The sequence below is a fragment of the Diabrotica undecimpunctata genome, chromosome 7 (genome assembly GCF_040954645.1).
Source record: "Diabrotica undecimpunctata isolate CICGRU chromosome 7, icDiaUnde3, whole genome shotgun sequence".
NCBI lineage: Eukaryota > Metazoa > Arthropoda > Insecta > Coleoptera > Chrysomelidae > Diabrotica > Diabrotica undecimpunctata.
The window spans coordinates 99,963,216-99,984,743 of record NC_092809.1 but is presented as its reverse complement, the minus strand read 5'-3'; the positions used below and the strand labels follow the sequence as shown (position 1 = coordinate 99,984,743).

At 31.6% G+C, this 21,528-nt stretch overlaps 1 protein-coding gene across 2 annotated transcripts in view; it reads left to right on the top strand.

Moving 5' to 3' along the window:
- Mtp (microsomal triacylglycerol transfer protein) overlaps positions 1–21,046 on the top strand; it is a 57,532-nt gene extending 36,486 nt beyond the window's left edge. For both annotated transcript variants that reach the window (XM_072537878.1, XM_072537879.1), the window contains exons 6-11: positions 5,683–5,936; positions 13,396–13,789; positions 14,254–14,457; positions 17,375–17,529; positions 20,543–20,710; positions 20,766–21,046. In XM_072537878.1, coding sequence (XP_072393979.1) covers positions 5,683–5,936; positions 13,396–13,789; positions 14,254–14,457; positions 17,375–17,529; positions 20,543–20,710; positions 20,766–20,907 — 1,317 coding nt within the window. In that variant the 3' untranslated portion in view covers positions 20,908–21,046. The remainder of the gene's footprint in view (positions 1–5,682; positions 5,937–13,395; positions 13,790–14,253; positions 14,458–17,374; positions 17,530–20,542; positions 20,711–20,765) is intronic.
- Positions 21,047–21,528: the final 482 nt, after the last annotated feature.

The window sequence follows — 21,528 nt, the reverse complement described above, 5'->3', positions numbered from 1 at the left end:
AAAGCTGTTGATTATGAAGAAGGGATATAATTTATTTCTTTTTACCCTCTAGGTAGTTGGCTGAACGAAACCTTGGGTCTATTTAACAGGAACACACCATACACCAGAAAGAGATACAGGGTTGAGTTTCAGAACACATATCATAAATCCATATATATACAACTTCGGGCCAAATAAATATAGCTTAGTAACATTCAGAGCTTCCGGGTAAGGGTCTAAAAATAAATATTTATTTGAAAATGTATAAGAGAAAAGGAATTTTTCGGCTTACCTCTTTAAGAGACCACTTAAACAAAATAACGTCTTAACTGTTTGACGTTCAAGGAGATAAAAATGGAGGACAAGGAATATCGCTCGGGAATCGAGACGAATTAACGAACGCTCTCATCTATCGGAGATGTTAGAAACTACTGTAGTTCCTAATACATAAGTACAGTATTTTTTGAAACTTTTTAAACGGTGACAACGAGCCGTAGACTCAGGTCTGCCTTGTTTTGCCTAAAATAATAATAGGGATTATCAGGGGTTACTTACTTGACATTTAACAATCTCCTGCAGAAGATCGTCGTGGTAAAAAATTACTCCTATTCGCCTTAAGGCCCATCCTCGAAAATCCTAACGGTAAAGTTCAGTGGGCTATCTAAAAATTTTCTTCACGAAAACAAAATCTGTTCATGAAGTAATATTCTAAGCGTCGTTAAAATATCTCTCTCAAATCCAGGTCAAAAATGGTTTCATCTTTTACTCGAGCCGATCATGCAACCGGGACACCCTCCGAAATGACAGGTTTGGAACTACACAATAAAACTATAAACTTAGTAAACGGTCTTCTCTTTAGTAATGGTATGGATAATTAGAATAACATACCAGAGTAATATTATCTATTAATTTAACAAAGGTTTCTAAATAATTTTTTTCTCACTTTTTTACGGAAAAATTGATGTCTGAATTTTCACGTAGATTAAAGTTTACCGAAAATGAAATATTATAAAAAAAGGATTATAATTATATATTACAATAATTTGATTAGACGATCATTAAAATCGATAAAATCAAACTATATAAATGTAAATTTAATTGTAATGTTTCTTTAGAAGGTGTTTTAAGTAAAAATTATAATAAAAATCTTGGTAGCATATTTTCCCACAGTTCTATATCTTTATCAATCTTTTCGAATATAACACCTTTTGGGGTCCATACCGCAAACTAACAGTATCCTCTATTCGATATAAATAACTGTGCTTGCACTTGATAGTAATAAGAATCAGTTCTTTTTAAATGCAATTGACCGTCCATTAGTTGGCAAAATTAATTTTTTTTGTTCAATATCATGTTTAGGCGTAAGTTCTCTTGGATATTTAATTTCGACTACGCCTGAGTCACCTGAGTTAAAGAAAGGGATGTTTAATGTATGAAAAGTTCTTATAGTTCTATATTAATATTTAAAATTGTTTCTAACATTTTTTGCTTTGGGTTTGTTCGCAATTCCATATTATGTAAATCTATTTTCACAAAACGTTGGATTCAATATTGCTTTCACAGTTTAGGTTCTGTCTGTTTTTTCTCGTAATTTACATATTTTACTGTAATTACTGAACGTTAACCATTGCTGATGTTCTCTATTCCAAGCAGCACTGCTATTTTGAGGCGTTGTAATATTAAAAATCTGTTCTTTGTGAGATATTTTTTTGTAGATTTTTTAAAAATTATTTTTTTTCCTTCGAAGTCTTCATCCTACAACTGAACTAACTTTTCTGCATAGTCTTTATCAGGTTTATTATTACTTGTTTGTTTTTTAATATATATTTTTTTTTGTCTTTTAGTTTCTTGTACCCATTTTTTACATTTTTTTTGAACAAATAAATTTTGGTAATAACCGGTTGCACGTTTGCTATATTTTGTAATATATTATTTAAATAATTTCCTCGTGAATTATATGATACTGCTGCCGCCAAATACCTTAACTGATAGTCACCTCTCTTGGTGTGATTTACACGTTTACCTCCAACAAATTTTGCAATAACATAAATGAAGCTTTCGGCGTTATTATTGGTGGCGCTTTTTATCAAACTTGTTGCATGATATTTAAGCCTATTGCTGAATGATGTAATACCGGACACCAAAACCACATCTCTTGCATTTCAGGAATATAGTTAATTTCCTGGTCTAAATTTTGTTTTTTTACAAAAATAAACGGCACAATTTTTGTGATCGCCGAACACGTCATACTCAGTGTTTTCAATGTCACGTTTTAAACGAAGTATTTTTATATTGTCACTGGAATTGTTTTCGAGGTGATATTTGACAGCATAGTCAATTGCCGTTCATAAGCGTTGTACATTACTTTTTCCTACTTTTTTTAAAAGAATAGGTTTTCCCGCAGAACTATATTTTTTTGACGATTGTTCTTTTAGTTGATTGACAAATTTGCGTAACAAATGGTTTTTGCACTCGATTTTCTCAATAAAAAAGTTATAGCCGTCCAGCTTGGGTTCACATATTTTTTGTACGTGCTGCTGTTGCCATTAGCAATAAAATATTTTAAGTTGTGCATTTGCATGCTATGTTTAAAGCATTCTATAACAATTGCATTTTCCATTGCAGTCGAAGTACCGTTATAATTTTTGTAACATAGTTGAGTAATAGCATTTTTTGACGCGCACACACAATAATACTTGTTTTTTACGCCTCAATACAATAGCTTATAAGTCCTTTTTCCTATAATACAAGCCACACCCGAATTGGCCAAAAATACAGACTTATTTGGTGGCCATATACCATCAGCTATTACAGTAATAACAGCTTTGTTATCTTCTGGATCAACTTCACCCCATTCTCATGATAGACTTTCTTCTTCTTTTCCAGCAGTTAACATTAATTCCATGACTGTATTATAAAAATTGTCCATGAGCTGTAGAATATTTGGGTACTACACTGAGCTCATGTAAAAAAGAAAAGAGAAGAATTCTGATTGAATTACAAAAAAAATGTACTGGCTGATTAAAATGGTGAAACAATAGTATTTTTATAAAAACAGTTATAAAATTTTAGAAGGAAAATGTCACAAATCAACAGAAAATATTTCTATTCAAACAAAAAATTAAATTAAATAATCTGTCGTCGACTTTTTCGTGGGGCACATAAACGTCTTCGTGAACTACCCATTGCAAAAACTATAAACAGTCTGGTTTGTCAATAGTATGAATCTGAATAATTTTTGTCCATTTCACAAGCACTAAATTCTCGTTTCCGTTCAACATTATTTATGACCCTACCGAGAGAGTGTAGGGTATATACCGGGTAGCTAGATATCGACAAGGACAGCCTGTGTTGACCGAGAGATATAACTATTAGCAGAGCTTCGAGCTTTTCTTAAAAAAGTTAAAACAAAATATCTGCTTTGTGTTACACTTTATGTTAAAAGCAAGAGGTGATTCGGAAAGTGCGAAAAATTCTATAGTGACGTATTTTCTTAATTTTTTTAAGTTAGTTTTAAACTAATAAATTGAAAGGAAAATATTGTTTAAACAATTTATTAATTTATAAAGAGTTAGTGCACTAGAATTTTTTAAGACCTATCATATAAAAAAGAATTATCTCAATATGTGCCATAGTTTTTGCGTTATTTTATTTAAACTTTTACATTTTTTTTTTTTTTATTGTATAATGGCTTTGGCATAGCCAATTAGCCAGACTATTTGTGGTAATTACAATTTTTGATTTTATTACCTAAGCCTATTTATAATATAAATTTACAGGAAGTAATATGTTGGTATACACATTCAATTTTTGACATATTTACAAGTTTTGATTTGAATACCTAAAACTAGTTATAATTTAAATTTACAGGATGTTATGTATTCGTAGATACATTTTAATATCTGCTTATTATTTGAAAAAATAATTGTATTTAAATTGACAGGCAATGAACAATTTAGCTCAATTAGTTTTTCATACATCATTTTGATACTTTGTTTGTACTGTCCACACTCCAATATAAAGTGCTGCAGATCTCCCACTTTACCACAGGAGCAATAGGGGTTATCAGTAATACCTATGCTGTGTTTGTATGCAGGAGTGAGTGCGTGGTTTGATCTTATTCTGTTTATTGTTTTTATAAATAACCTATTTGTCTCATATTTGAACCATCTCTCATTGGGTATTAGTGGTTGGCAAGCTCTAAAGTTTATTCCAGTTTATTCCATTAACTTTTACATTGGAATTTAGTTATGCCCAAAATGGCGAGGAACGGCCTTAAGAAAGAAAACTTTGGATTCAATTTCAAATGGTTGCATTAACAGATCTAACTTACTTATGTCTCTCTATATATTTCTTCCTTGATTTGCTTATCATTTCTTCCCTGAGTTTGTGTTTACCTAAGGGTCTCTTGCCGGCTGGGTTCTTCTCCCATATCTTTTTGATGAGCCATTCCTCCTGGACTATCTGCGTATGTCCTGCTCACCTGAGCCTCTGGGCATTTACCTCATTGATTGTACTTGGCTTGCTATATGATTTACAATTTTTTATTTGTTCTATATTTGTTGTTTTATTACGTATATCCTGGACTGAGCACGTGACCAACGAAAAGGTACTACGCCGGATAGGTAAAGAGACAGAGGTAGGAATAAGTATAAAGAAAAGAAAGTTGGAATACTTGGGTCACGTTATGAGACACAATAAATATAGAGTACTACAACTGATCGTCCAAGGGAAAATAGACAGCAGAAGGGGTCCAGGGAGGAGAAGGCACTCGTGGCTCCAAAACTTGCGGCAATGGTTCGGATTGTCATCTGCTGAACTATTCAGATCTGCCGCAAACAAAGTCAGAATAGCCATGTTGATTGCCAACGTTCGGAACGGACAAGGCACATGAAGAAGAAGAAGAAGATTTGTTCTAATTAGACATTGCCCAATTGTGCTATCAACTATAGGACCATAATTTTTTTTCAATATTTTGCAATATATTTTAAGTAATATAAGACATATCAAAAAAGATATGATTTTGTAGATACATATAATAGATATCAACAAAGAGAACATAATACCAAGAAAATACTTACATTTATTACTAATTATTTCTAATTTGAACTAAAATTCTTTCTAATTTTAGTTCAAACTTAATTTTCAGTAGTAATATCCCTAGGACATTGATAACAGACGAGATAATTTCATGACAATCGAAAGCTCGTTCCTTGGTAACAGCACGAAGCCGAAGGCTGAGTGCTGTTACCAAGCAATGAGCTTGAGAAATTTGTCATGAAATTATGAGGCATTTATCAATGTCCGAGGGATATTCGGCGGATAATTTTTCGAAAAAAAAATCATAACTCAACATAACGAAACATTTATTTATTAAAACTACAGTTAGTGAAAGTACAATTATTAAAATTTAAGTTAACATTCGAAACGTGACATTTTGAAATTTATTTGGATGAAGTTGTCAAACTCGATCGTGTTGTCATGGGAATTGAAAATTGCACCGAATGCAATTATCAGTCTAATGTTGACATGATTGGGTGAAATTGTTCCACATGACACAAAATGACGAAATTTGAATGGTTGTTAGAACAGTCGAAAAATTATCATTTTAATTACTATTAATCCGAAAAAAATGTTTTTTAATAATTTGTACTTTTCTCTAAGACTTTTATTGCTTATTTACCAGCACTTTTAAAATTTTAGTTAGTTCGAGATGTAGAAGAAACAATACTCAACGACTTAGACTATGCCAAAGACGAAGACAAATTTAAATACTTTAGGGCTCTAAAGAATTTAAAATCGCAAACAACAATTCCAACACTGTTAAAATATATTAAAAGTGGAACCCAAAAAGAAGGTGTGCTTGCTTGGAATGCCATCAAATCATTCGATTCGTCTTTTTGGAGTGAAGAAGTTTTAAAATCAGCGGATAAATCATTTTTTCAACTGGACAGAAAGTAAGTACACAGATCTACATAAAAGTTACATAGCTCTAAAACAACTATAATTTGACGGTGCATGTAAAATAACAAAGTTTATTCAGTAGAATAATAATGGTTTTTTAGATTATGTTTTTTTTAGTAGTTTAACTGAGTATAACGAAACTATTACCGAACCCAAATATTTGATTTCTTCGCATATCCAATCGATTGGCTCTTTGTTGGTTCAGCACATCTCCAATTTTAATTAGACCAAGTATTTCTTGGACCAAAAGATGCTATATTTAACTTGTATCTTATTCTAATTTTAGTTCTTAAAGCATATTATTCAGCTCTTCGTTATTAATATTTTATGGACTTTACGGTCATAAAATTTATATATTTAAGGTATTAGTCATGTTGTAACTGGCTGATTGACACCTAGTCTATGCCAATAAAAAAAAACTTTTTCAATATAATTTCTATCATATATTTTTCAATTTTTATTTTCATATTTTACTTGATTATAATAAAATTATTGTTGCATCGTGTTAACTCATTTCCGTTGATATATAATTGTCTTATTAGCTGTCATACTGTATCTTGAAAAATGTCATTGGCTTTCTTAAAATTTTTTGACTATGGTGCCACCTATCTTCTCGCATAGTCGGCATTACTGGGCGTGTTTTACTACTTAATTATATATGAGTCAAATTAATATCGTATTTTGGGTTGACACTACGTCGAATCTTCTTTAGCCTGACACTCATTTTGCAAATCAGTGGGTTATGGTCTGACTTGAAATCGGCTCCTGGGTATGTCTTCACTGATGTAATGCTGTTACGGAATCTTTTATTAATCATTGTTGCAGTTTTGCAACGATATATAAACATTTATATAACATTAACAGACTTTGTGGTAGTTTTGATTCTCCCCGTATATCAAGATTCCATGTACAAGGGTGCATCTGTGTTAAAAACTACATATTCCGAGACGGGCCATCTGCAAAATGACACACATTTGAGATAAGAATAGGAAGAGTCGAGTTTTATCTCTCAAACCACACACATGTGTATGGGCGTTTGGGTAAAAGGTACCTAAGACACTTGGCATCGGTCCTTTGACCGAGAAAGTCGTTTGATGCAGAAAAGTTGCATTAGGAAGTTTGTGGTTCCTGTTATTCGTCGGTGAAGACATCTTTTGCGGTAGCCGGAGTGAGTGCTATCTTTTCATTGGGTAAGGAACCATAATTTTGTTGCTGCATGGGCTAAGTACGTTTATTTGGTGCCCAATTATTACATATTGTGTCGCGATTTTGAACTTTTGAACTTTATTCAGAACATTAAACGTTATTACCCTTACGTAGATTTGTATATTTATTAGATTATAATAATTTCACTATTCTTTTTGTATGTATATCACAGGGTTGTGTAGTTTATTACCTAATATTAACTCATAATGTGTATTATGAGTATACGTTTGAATTGAGTTTCTTAATTAGTTTTTATATGACATATATATTCATATTTTTATTTTTTTTTATAATATTTCTCTGCATAACGTGGTATATATACCGAATTATTTTACTGCTTTCGGTCAGTAATTTTTTTTAGAATCGACAGTTTTGTTTTGTTTATGGTTCTCTTTTTGTGTGTCGTTTCTCGTATTGACTAATATTTAAGTTTGTACTACATATATACTTCTTCTTTTAAGTAACATATTCTTCTTTATTTATAATTGTATATTGGGTTATGTATATTTATGTTTAATTTCACTCTTTTTAAAAATAGAGTTTTGTACAGTCCACTGGCTTTCATTTCTTTTCTTTTATTTTAATATACATACCCAATCCGAAAGGGGGAAACCAGCGAGTTCTAGATTGAACAGAATATCTTCTCTCCCCCTTCAGGGTGACCCCAATTGTTATATTGAGGTCATCGTATGTGCAGAACGCAACAATCATAATGTAATCTATGTGATTTCTGAACTTAAGTATCTTGAGGTGATTTCCACGTGTATAATCTTTTGTATGGGAGTTTGAAGTAAGTGTTAGTAAACTCTTCTTCTGATACAAATTCATCCAATAGATCTCCTCGCTCATTTCTTTCTCCAAGCCCAAACTGTCCTATGAATTCTCCCGATTGTTAGATCCTTTTTGGGAAGGTGTTTCAAGGTGTTGAATAATTCATTATAGAATGCTTCACTTATGTCGTCTGGTTGGTCAGCTGTAGGGGCATATACTTGGATAATGTTAGTTGTTATTGGGTAGGTATTAAGTTAAAGGAGGAGCATTATTTCCAATATGCGTACAAAGTTTTTAAGATGTCTGGCAGTTTCTTGATTTAAAATTATACCTACTTCATTTTCGTGTCTTCCGTTGGGGTTACCTACATAATATATGTGATGATTGTTTATTTCACATTGCCCAGAGTTCGTCCATCTCATTTCACTTATTCCCATGATATCTATTGATAGTCTATCCATCTCCTTGATTGCATTATGAGTTTTACCGGCCTCGTATAATGTTTTAACATTCCATGTGCAGATCGTGAGCATTTTCTTTGCACTAGATTGGCAAGGATTTCATCTGTTGGCGACCGAGAAGGCCTTGCCGTCTTGTAATTGTCCTTCTCTACAGGATCTTGGTATCTGAATCTCATGATCAGTATTATCTTTTCTTTGACTAGTAATCCTATTGCTGATTATACTAGGGGTACTCTTCGAGTCTTTAATACGGTGGTTCCCCGTTGCCTTCTGTATCTTTATGCCCCGTTGACCATTGTTAATAGGTTCTCTCGCCTTCAAGACCGATTTACCAATCTTAGGACAAAAAGGTGCCCTTCCACTTATCAGCTCATCCGCCCGGAGCCGTTGACCAGTAAGTGGGGGGATTGCTTATACCGGCAACCACTCAGTCAATTTTTCACCATATCTGGCTACCCTCACTTAGTCTAGCCTGCAGACCAATGTAGTTGCCCAGGGTGTGGCAGGTGGAGCCATAAGTTGTCTTATGAGGACCAGTTATCGAGTTATCAAAAACCATCTCCCGTCTATGACACTCGATGTGGTCGTTCCGATAAAAGGTGCTACCTCTATAACACAACCCATGCACCCCAATTAATCTTAAAATTCATTTACTAAAAAGTGTAACATTAAACCCGCGGAATAGGTATCATTTTTGGAATTGATTTAGCATAAAACAGTTGTTTTGCTTGATTACAAGTTGATAAAGGAAGCCCCAAACTGCATTATTCCATGATAAAAATCATAAATAAAGCTAACATAAGCGAGATCTTCTAAAATTTTCTTAGGTATATTGCAGTCAAGTGTAATTTTCAAATTCTTGCTCAATTTTTTTTTCGGCAAAAAATAGTGCCCTGTAGCAATTTAACTCTGGTTTCTACTGTTTCTTTTATTTGAATTCGAAATATTTGCTTTATTCGTGATTATTAGATAAAAAAACGGAATGTGGCACTCCGGGAGTGACCAAGGTGGGAAACATGGCTTTCTTATCGTCTACGCACCGAGCAATGGTTTTTAATTTAATTTAATTTGTTTCATTACATTTCGTTTCATTCGATTCGATTCGATTTATTTTATTTTAATTTAATTTTATTTTATATATATATATATATATATATATATATATATATATATATATATATATATATACATATATATACATATATATATACAGATTGAACCAATTTAAAACGGAACATACAATTTAATATATGTCTGTTTGAACTGCATTTGACATAGTGGACCAATATAAAACTTGGACAAAAATAAATCCATACCCGGTGATAGACATTGTATAAAATATCGTTCAACTATCTGTCTCCTTTAAAAGAAAGAGGAGCTTGCCTAATAGTCGGAGAGATAGAGCCGAAATTTTGAACTGATCAGTAATATGACATTTCTCTATTGGAATATATTCATTGTAACTGGGTTAAGACTTTGCCTTACAGGCGGACGCCCCTCGTGGTACAGGGGGTGGCTATACAGGGATGAAGTTGTCATTTTTTTCGGAAAAATTAACGATCGATTATATGGCTGAACATTTGCCCAGAGTAAGATCTTGGTATAACTAGACGAAATCCCAAAGGGCGGACAGGGGTGAGGTTGCAATTTTTTGGGGAAAAATTAACGATAAGTAATATGTCCGCCATTTTCATGGCTCATTATTTAGCCCCTAAAAACTCTAACTATAAAAGGGCGGACAGCTGGGTTGGTACAGAGAGCCATAAAACGGGGTCAAATGTACCACTTGCCTGCGCATTTTAGGTCTCGGTAACAATTTTCAAACTGATTTTATTATGATATTTTTATACCGATTGATTTGAAAATTTGTATGCTTACTTCTGTTACTATTCTGAAAAGCGTCAAGTAGAGTTTTCCTCAAAATTTTCCAAAAAAATTTCCGTAAATGAAAATTTTCGTAATTTTTTGAGGTAAAATCTAATTTGTAGAATCCTTTCGATTTTCTGTCAGTTATACCATGATTTTTTTCCAAAAATTTTCAAACGATTTTTCCGATAAGAAAAAAAAATTTAGAAAAACTTTAAAAATTTCGTCATTTTTCTCACTCTCATTGATGTCATCACATTCATCATCTTCGTCACTTTCACTTTCAATAATATCACATTCATTATCTGCTTCATTTTCAATCACTACTTCTCGAACTGATTCTGGCATCTGAGGTCCACTAAATCATTTGAATTTATATGTTTCATCTTCAAACTACCAACCATGTTCTTCAACAATCAATTCTGTTGGTACTTTTTTATGAGCATTATTCCAAATATTTGAAATATAATGAGCTCGCAGTAGATGTTGGTGTAATTCATCTTGACATGGTGGTAAGCTTGAAGCATCGAAATTTTTTAGTTTTTTTTTTAAGGCTCGTTCAAATCATGCAACTTATACTGCCGGTTAAATAGTGAATATCTGACATCGTTTACTTTTCTTTTTGGAATTGTTCTCGTCAGTCCTGTTCCATATAAGTGACATATGAAAGTTTCTAAGGTTTCAAAAACTTCATTACAATCGAAGTCAGTTTCACCAAGTTGAATAAAAGCATCTTGATACTTATTACATTTAGCGCATGCGATTAGAATTACTGATCTAAATGAACGCGCATCATTATTATTTTAATATTTTAAAATAATAATGATGCAAAATTAATGTCCAAACAGAATTTGTAAAATTATAATTAACTAATGAAAAAAAATTTAATCAATTTGAAAGTTAAAAAAAATATTGAAAATATCTACAAAGTAAATTTCAAAACTTAAAAAATTGATAATTCCACTATTAAATTGATTTTGATTAATAATTATTTGTAAAATGTTAAAGGAATTCTACAAATTGAATTTTACCTATTGATAAATAGAAATAATATATTTTGTAATTGATTATTAATGTAATAATAAATCAAATTTTTCTTATATCTGAACAATCATTATTTATGCAATATAAATTTAAAAACCTTTTTATTGTAATAAAAAATAAGTGAAATTACTATTTGTTATACCAAAAATATTTAATAGTTAACATTATAAAATTACTTTAATTTAATAAAATATCAAATATCAAACATTTATTCAATTAAAAATTAATTCGTAAAATATTTATATTTAAGAAAAAAATGTGATTTGTAAAGTAAATATGACTTTAGTTTGAAAAAAAAACATTATCATAATATCATTTTAAAACTACAAAATATTCTATAAAAGATTCAGACGATGACGTAGAGTTTTATCAAATGTTTCAGAAAAGTTTTTCTAAATTTTTTTTTCTTATCGGAAAAATCGTTTGAATATTTTTGGAAAACAAATCATGGTATAACTTACAGAAAATTGAAAGGATTCTACAAATTAGATTTTACCTCAAAAAATTACGAAAATTTTCATTTACGGAAATTTTTTTGGAAAATTTTGAGGAAAACTACTTGACGCTTCTCAGAATAGTAACAGAAGTGAGCATACAAATTTTCAAATCAATCGGTATAAAAATATCATAATAAAATCAGTTTGAAAATTGTTACCGAGACCTAAAATGCGCAGGCAAGTGGTACATTCGACCCCGTTTTGTGGCTCTCTGTACCAACCCAGTTATCCGCCCTTTTGGATTTAAAGTTTTTAGGGGCTAAATAATGAGCCATGAAAATGGCGGACATATTACTTATCGTTAATTTTTCCCCAAAAAATTGCAATTTTTTGGGGACTCTCGCGTCCGCCCTTTGGGATTTCGTCTAGTTATACCAAGATCTTACTCTGGGCAAATGTTCAGCCATATTATCGATCGTTAATTTTTCCGAAAAAAATGACAACTTCATCCCTGTATAGCCACCCCCTGTACCACGAGGGGCGTCCGCCTGTAAGGCAAAGTCTTAACCCAGTTACAATGAATATATTCCAATAGAGAAATGTCGTATTACTGATCAGTTCAAAATTTCGGCTCTATCTCTTGGACTATAAGGAAGCGATAAGTGGTTTGACAGCATAATAACTGCTTGTTTAGTCTAGTTTTTTCAGTGATTCTAGGCAACCTATTTGGGTGGAGTTTTGACTTGTTCTTGAATGAGTTCCGAGTCCAGCAGCCCGCTGAAGTATTGGATTTTTATAATATAATTATTTGACAACCTTTTGTTGGCCAACCACCTAGAGCAGAGTTGAGCCGAAATACATTGATTTCGTATGTTCCGTTTTAAATTTGTTCAATCTGTATATATATATATATATATATATATATATATATATATATAATATAATATAATTAGTGTATGGTCATACGATCTCTCCTTTCATCGCGTTTATTTTGTTTTTATTTTCCACACCTCTGCGCGATCCATTTCACCGATCAATATATTCCGTCCCTAGCCTGCGATAAGAAAGCTATGCTTCCAAAAAAATCAAAATAAGTACATAACAAGAACTCCTTAGAATTCGATTTTGAATCGAAAATAAGACTTAAATAAGTATTAAAAAAATAATTTTAAGCTTCTTCTTCTTCCTATGCCGTCCCCATTAACGGAGGTTGGCGACCACATTTTTAAAAGCTTCTCTATCTTTTGCAACGTGGAATAATTCGTCTACAGTCATGTTTGTCCAGTCTCGAATATTTCGCAGCCATGACTTCCTCTTTCTACCTATTCCCTTTTTGCCATCGACTCTACCCTGCATGATGACCTGCAGAAGACTATATTTATTATTTTTTTTTTTTTTAAACAAAATTTGTTTAATTTACTAATGTTTGTATTTTGAGAACGATTTCCGAAGTGGAAATTGAAACGTCAATAAACGTATTTTAACCTTTAATTGTGGCTTATTCCCATTTAAATATAAATTAATTTAAAATGCCACAAGAAAATAGCTTCAGAACTATATTTATTATTTCTTAGTATGTGTCCAAGGTATGCAGTCTTGCGTACTTTTTATCGTTTAATTTTAAGCACAAACATTTAATTCACAATTTTACAATACATATTTTTTAGGTATGATTCTAGTTCTAGAACTATAGCAGGCGATATTCTTCTAGAATCTCAACCAAGCGACGAAGTACTTACGAACTTGTTAAATTTCTTAACCACTAACGATACAGCCTATGAAGTTAAACAATACATCTACCAAAGGATAAAAATGATTTCGGAATCTGACAAATCTTTTAAATCTAGAGTTGAACAAATAATTAAAAGCAATAAATATTTAAATAACTATTCTGGGCTATCTCCAAGAGGTTTGTCAACTGCTTTGAGCAGAAAGTTCTTAACGCATCCTTCAGTTAATGGGAGTCTGGTGACTTTACAAGAAATGAAGTCTGGTATTGCTAAAAGGGGTACTATTGATATAGTTCTCCAAAAAGGAGATATTTCTGATGAACTATTCAGAGTAAGTATGGAGTTGCATTAAATTCATTTCTTTTATCTCATTCAAACTCTAATAATTCAAAATTCACCCTAACCCCACTTTTTGCACTTTTATGTTAAAGAAATTTATATATTTTGCCAGAAAAGTCGTTTTGAATTTCCTCTTTCGATCTCATTCTGACAACGCTTCAGCTAAAGCACGACATGCAACCTGTCGGAATTATTGTCTGTCTATTAGTTCCGTTATATCCCGTCCTGTAACGTAAATCGCTGCAACTGATACAATAGGCAAGTATCGTTCAATCGCGAATTGTCGTGAGTCGTGTTCAGGTTCGCCCTTAAGAAGCTTACTCACGATAATTACTGGTAAGGATTATAGAAGTTTCATTAGGCTCCAAACTCACATCCTGAATGCATATGGCATGTAAAACTTGCTATGTTATACAACAAGAGATATTTTATTGGTAAAATTTACATTATTTTTAGTTGGGAATATTTTCCGGAGGTCTTAGCAGCTTCATATCTAGTGACAATGAAGGTGAAGAAACTGAAGAAGAAAGTGCTACTGCCGGAATTGAATTGACTGTTTTAGACACTCAAATTAGACCATTTGTATTTTTTAGTGGTCAAGGTGAACTTATGGGACATGTTTGGTCAGGTACAGCTTCAGATAAAACTCCTGCATTCCAGGTAAGAAACAGGTACATTTTAGTACCATTACCATACTAGTAGAATGCTTCGATACTTTAAGTTCAAGATAGGGTTATATACTTGTATCATTATCTATACAAGAAAGTGGAACCTGATATTTTTTCTAATTATGTTTCAATTTTTGGTTTATTAGAGTTCTACATTCTAATCTTTATAACAGAGTTTAGATTATATTTAGACAATGGTTAATGGACTAACAAGTTTTATATTTTATTCAATGAAGTCAGTCCTAGCTGTCTAATAAATTTAATAATTCATTTTGTGCTATGTTCATAAAATTTTGCTGAGTTTAATTGTAATTTAACAGGTTGACTGCCAAGCTGATTTAGTACTATTTGCCATTATGTATTTATGAACCATATTGGTACACAGCACTATTTGCCAACGGCAAAGTGTGTACCTATATGGTGCACAGCATGCTGATGTAGTCAATTATTGTACGTACCTGTACAGATGCACAAGCTTAATATTTTATATGAAAATTTCAATCAGTTGGTCTCCTATACCAATTTTGGAAATATAGCCTATTATTTTTTGGCAAGAATGTTTCAAAATAATACACTATTTTAAGTGAAAAGAAAAATAGTTTATTCATCAAATAAAAACACATCAAAAATACGGATTAATGTAATTTAAAGAAACAATCAGTGCAAAGGTATTTACAACAAATCGGACAACGTGTCCACACTTTTTTAGAATTTTGTTGTGCTTCTTTCCATCCGTCTTTCTTCGCGACTTCGTTATAGCAATTTTGGTATCTTCCTCTTTTGTTTGTCTTTTGTAAAACGTGACGATTTATATTTTACCAGAACTTTCTGCTGTCTTTTTTGTTAGAAGACTTTCACCAACTCTTCTTTAAATTCTTTAATTTTCATTTTTTGTTTGTTGTCACTGAATTATACAGATACATTGCGTTTACTATAGCTGTATTTTGAATAATCTCGAATGCAACTTTTCGATATAATTTTACAGATCTTCTTAAAGCTCGATGGTAGAATACCATTTGGTCAGATAAATTAATAGCAGATTTGCCGATATTATATTCTATTATGGCACATTGTTTAGATTTTATGCCTCTTCAAGTAGCACTTCTGTACTTGATGTATATGTTTAGTGATTAATAACAAAACATTTCTTTTGTCTTTCGATTTGAGAACTATAATACCACACTCGTTTTGACGAGCAACGACTTCGTTTTTCTTTAACTTTTCTTTTACTACTTCAGATGGTATTAGCTTCCTGTTAGCAGTCTTTTTACGAGTGGTACATCCGTGTACCAATTTTCAGTAAATATGTACGTCCAAAATTTAAATAAAGAACCATTAACTCAATAACGATACTGGCATATCGTCCACTGCTTTTTTTCCGCAGTATATTTTAAATTGAAACGTATAATATGATTCAGAACAAAGTTTAAATATTTTTATTCCGTAACGATGCCTTCTATTCTCAACGTATTGACCGAAAGAAAGCCTGTAAAAAAATGGAATCATATATTCATCAATACATACGGACTGGGTTGGGCAGAGAGCCATTTTTTGTCATCATATCAATTAAGTTTTGGACTTTCTATATTCTATCGCCTTCAGGTGCTTTTGAATTATCAGTAATTGAAATACCAATCCAAGAAATGCGCGGATTTCTTCATTGTTAGTGAGAATCCATTGTTGCGCTCGAGAACATCTTTTAACATTCGGAGAATTTAGTCTTTGAATAGCGTAGCGATTGGTTGCTTGAACAATCATTGAAATAACATTATCATTCAAGAATAGGTCAAAAAAATCAATTGGATTTCCATTGTGTAAAGTCTCGGTAATATTGGAATTTATACCTACGTCTTCATTGTTTTTATTGTAGATAATATTTTTAACTTTTGAGGCGTCTGGTCTGCGCCAATCAGATACAGTACTTAAAAAATAATTAAAAAAAATTAATATAATATTCTACTTATAATGATTTCATAAAAATTACCTGGCAAGAGCAGTGTATTTGCTACTCTAGGTGGATTAGCGGACTCAGTGGAGTCATCACTCTCTGTATTACTCAACGCCTCGTCATTCTTCGCTGTAACATTGGGGTTTAAATCACTATCATCAAACTCGCTTTCACTTCCTATAGAAGGCGTAGGAATTTCTCTGTATAATCGTAACACAAGTTCTGTTTCTCGGTCATCCATCTTGCTGAACCGTCAGTCAACTAACAATAGCTGCTATTCCTATAAATAGTTCAACACTGGCAAGAGCCGACCGCATTAACTTCGTGCCGAATCGGGATGGACAAGGCCAAATTAAATTAGTCAGGTCTGGGAAACCATGAGTACCACATTGGTGCACATACTATATTTGTTGTATATTGCAAAAAAAATACTATAGAAAACTCAAAATCATAATATATATCAATAATCAAATATTTAAATAATAAACCGATTTAACAAACAATACGGTGTGGCCCCCAGGACCGATATATTAATTTTCCCATACGAGCTTATGGATATGATACGGTGCACACCGCAGTCAACGTGTTAAATGAGTGTAAAAATTTTTCAAATGCAGTTTATCAACAAAGTAAAATTGGATCAATTAAAACAATAAAACGAAGATTTAAATTTGTGTTTTTTAAATTTTGTAATCTTTTATAGGCTAGTATTGGGAGCAATAGAAAGAATAGACAAGATAAATCCTTGTTTAATTCTGATTTGAATACTTATATTTTTATCTTTACAGTTAGAATTCCAAAAATAACAAATTAAGGATCGCAACAATAGAAAAAATTAATTAGAAAATGAATAAGTTGAAGAAACCATTGTCAATTATGTATCTATGAAGGTTTATTAGGGTGGCATTGATTTTTCTTAGTTACTTTGTAATTTGTATACAATTTAAAATTTTAATTACAGGTTCTAGCCTTACTACATGACCATTTAGAATATATACGACTAGGATCTGGGTATATTGCTGCGATTAACTTTAAAGGGTCTACATCTTTTGACTTATCAGGCAAAATAGAAATATCTCTTTGGAATAGAAATGCGGAATCGTTGGTACAAAAATCGTAAGTAACTACAGTTTTCATATATAACCCCATTTTTAAACAAAATATTCACTATCTTCCTTATTTTTTAAATAACCACGATATTCTATTGTACTGTTACTTTTTACACTAAAGTCCGTGTCAGAAGGTCAAATATTTGTTCAAGCTAGTTAGAGAAAAACTGACGTAATTACGTCATAATTACTTACAGTTCGTCAATGAAAGTATGTCAGTAATGTCAATGGAATTAATAGTGTTCTTGCTTATTTATTAGTTGCTTGTGCTTTATTTACGATTCAAATTTTTCTTAACCACAATGAAAATAAAAACTGTGAAAGGATTTTTTTATAATAAGGTGGATGCTTCACATTATATAAATACCATCTTGCTCGATATAAATCAATTATGTAAAAACTTGTTCCTGTCTCCAAGATATTTTAAACTTATTTTTCTTTTAACAAAATACTAAGACAAATAAACCACCACTGTCAACCAACGATGTAATATACTAACGATGGAACCTATGAATAAATATTTGCGTCCAAAGTAGCTGATAACAATGGCCGACTATTGTTTCCGGAATGTCAGTGGTTTACGAAAAAAAATTCTTTTATTATTACATATATATTTTCCATCTATGTGTTTGCGCATCGCACGCCACTGATGTGACTGCTTGCAAAATATTAAAAATTTTAAAAAATTATTGATTTACCAAAATTAATATATTAAATTATTGACTTAATATAACCTATTTAACATTAAAATATATTCAAATTAATCATCTGTCAAATTCACGTCGGACATGTAGCCGATAATGTGACGTCAGTTCCGTCGTTGATTAGGTACATGTAAAAATATCAGCATGTTCCATCCTTAGTATATTACATCAGTGGCGGCTCGCATCACTTTAAGAAGGTAGTGCCAAAATTCGGGTAGCTGCCCAAATTTTTAGTGACGGGTTCATGATATTGTCAAAAAAAGTACAAAGGCTGATTTATAAACTTTACGTTGGCGTTGGCGCTGACGTTCGCGTTACAATATGGTCAAATAGGAAACTCTTATGTCTATTTATAAACATCGTTCGCCGTTGTCGTTGGCATTCGGTTCCGTTCAAGATGAACCAACTTTATCTTTTGCCGTTGGCCGTTGTAGCACAGAATACATCAACCCTTCTGTGGTTATAGTCACGATAACAGAACATAAAAAAAACTATCTTTGTCATCCCAGCCAATAGCGATACCGAAAAAGTGACAAGGTTTGTCAAACAAATCAAACTAAATTATTTGTTTATGTTTGTATTTCCACGTGTTTATAAAGTGAAATAGTTTAGATAATTTAATTTATATTCCCTATATATCAGAAATTCCATCAGACCGATAGTTTACATTTATTTTTGGTTTTACCATTTGCAGTAATTTTTCAAATACTGGAACCTGCATCCTGGTATATTTAAAAAACTGCTGTGTATCCCAGTTTTTTTATATTTGTATAATAATGAAGGCTCAGTGCTGCTCGAACACAAAGTATCGTGTATAGTGCCACTGCACCTAACAAAGGCCGAGAATTTTCATTTTCCATTGTATTAATTTTCAAGCAAAAATTAATAATACCAAATCAAAAATGTAAGGTTAGAAATGATCTTTAACGCCAACGTCAACCGAAAGTTTATAAATGCAGTATAATGATAGCCAGCGCCAAGGTCAACAGAGAACGCCAGCGCCAACGTAAAGTTTATAAATCAGCCTTAAAATAGAAATTAAAAAAATAGGCGCAGATACTTTTATCTTATATATGTATCTACTATTTGTGGGGTGCCAAGAAATTGACTAAAATTTATCAAAACAGTTTCATAAATTAATTAATAATAAAAAAAAACTCAACTTACCACCAGTATTTACTGCTGATGTACTTGAAGTTTATTATTACGATTTAGTCTCCAAAGTCGATTTACAAAATTTAAAAAATAACACTATTCCTGTATTTACACACACGTACAAATTATTTAATATCACTTTTAAAGTTTCCGATATATGAAGTCTATCCTTTTTTATTTTTTGGTTGCAAAGTTTTCAATCACTTTATTATTAAAATTATCAATGCTATTTACAAAATGTTTTTCTGAAGAGAGCATACCTAAATCACTAAGCCGTTCTTCCTTCATGGTATTAGCATCGAAAAACAACGTTCTGCTTCAGAGATTGACATAGGAAGCGTAATTAATATACTTAAAGGTTTAATAATTTCTTCAAATATACATTTTAAACCTTCATCATTTAATAAAACAGAACAGCCACAGAGGTAGTACTTAATTCGTATCGCTAATACAGTACTTGTAATTCAGTTTTAAGCCAAATTTTGTTTAAAAATAAAAATTGTCTGCATGTTTCATTAAGAAATGATTCGGGGAACTGATGCTGACAAGCAGAAAACTTCTTCGACATAAATAAATTAGAAGAAACTTAATGTCCGAGAAGATAAACCTTGTTTTTATTTGTAACAAAACTGTATCGCAAAACATGTAAGGCTTCCCGTTTTCTGCTGGGCCTGTCCTCTTCAATTAGCGCCTTTTTTATTGGTTCATCATTATCAATATCCATTTGTCTCTGTGCCTTATACTTTGAATTGCTGCTTAAAAATTCTCCAAATATCTTTTCACTATAACAGAATCAGTGCATACATTTTGCAATTGATGAAAAATAATTTTAACGTGAGGCATTATTTTATTAAAAATAAATAAGCAAAATACAAAATGTTTATCCTGGAACTTTAATTTATAACCATTTGCTTGATTAATGGAAGACAAATCACGTGAAGTACTTTGTATAATGTCCATAACTGCAATGAGGTCTTTTTCTATTTTCATTAAAACTGTATGAACACCCGGAGATTGAAAATTTTAACGTGTTTGGGAAGATTTTCACAATTCTTCTTCATGTAGTAGGAATATATATATATATATATATATATATATATATATATATATATATATATATATATATATATATATATTCTAATTTTTATACTTTTATTTTAGAGCAGGAGTGATTATACTGGGTTCAAGCACTATTGATACCGTATTTGTGAAATCTCAAGCTGAATTTACAGCTTCAATAGAATACAGGTTGGATCTGCAGACCGATATAGATTTCTCTTCAGGTGCCCAATTGTGTATGAGACTGACTCAACCAGACACGTTATTTAGGTAACACATCTTTAAATAAATTTAACTAATTAATATAATTTAAATTAAATTTTAGGCACAATATTCATAAAGTGGAAAGAATTCCAGGAAGTAAACACAAAATGAGGATATCTAGATACCAAAAATATGTCGTTCCCGGCACAACATATGCACTAAACAAGAAAAATACCGAAATGTGTAACGCAATATTTAGCTGACGAAACTAATTTTGAATTCTTTCATGAATATATGAACCAATTATAAGAGCTGTGGTGTAAAAAGACTTTAGTTTTTAAAATCCGATCTAAGAAGACCATGTAAATATTTTATATTATATAAATGAATATTTAAATAAGACTTTTATTTTTATTTCTTCAATATCTTAGTAAAGCCGACACGGATGTGAGGGAACTAGAGTTAGAGAAGAAGATGTAAGTCTATCTACAAATGTATCGCCTTCATTTAATTTTTTTAACATATCTAATACGAATAATCATTCAATAATAATGTCTAATCACTTTGCTTTGTGCTCGACGAGATTTAATACGACTTGAAGAGCTGTGGCAAGGCTGGTGACAAGAGAATCAATGATATATATCTCTTAAACACTTCGCTGGCCACTGTACATTTTAAAAGGGCACATTAAGAAAATTTCAGCTCTTGCAATTTTTTATAATTTTCTTTAACAGAAATACCAAAAGTAAAATAAAAACTTCCAGACCAGGAACTGATAAAATTTGTAATGAGCTCTACAAAAATTATGGCGACGCCCTGTTACAAGCACTGTTCTTTTTAATGATACAATTACGATTTATTCTCTGCTTTTGTATAAGAAATAT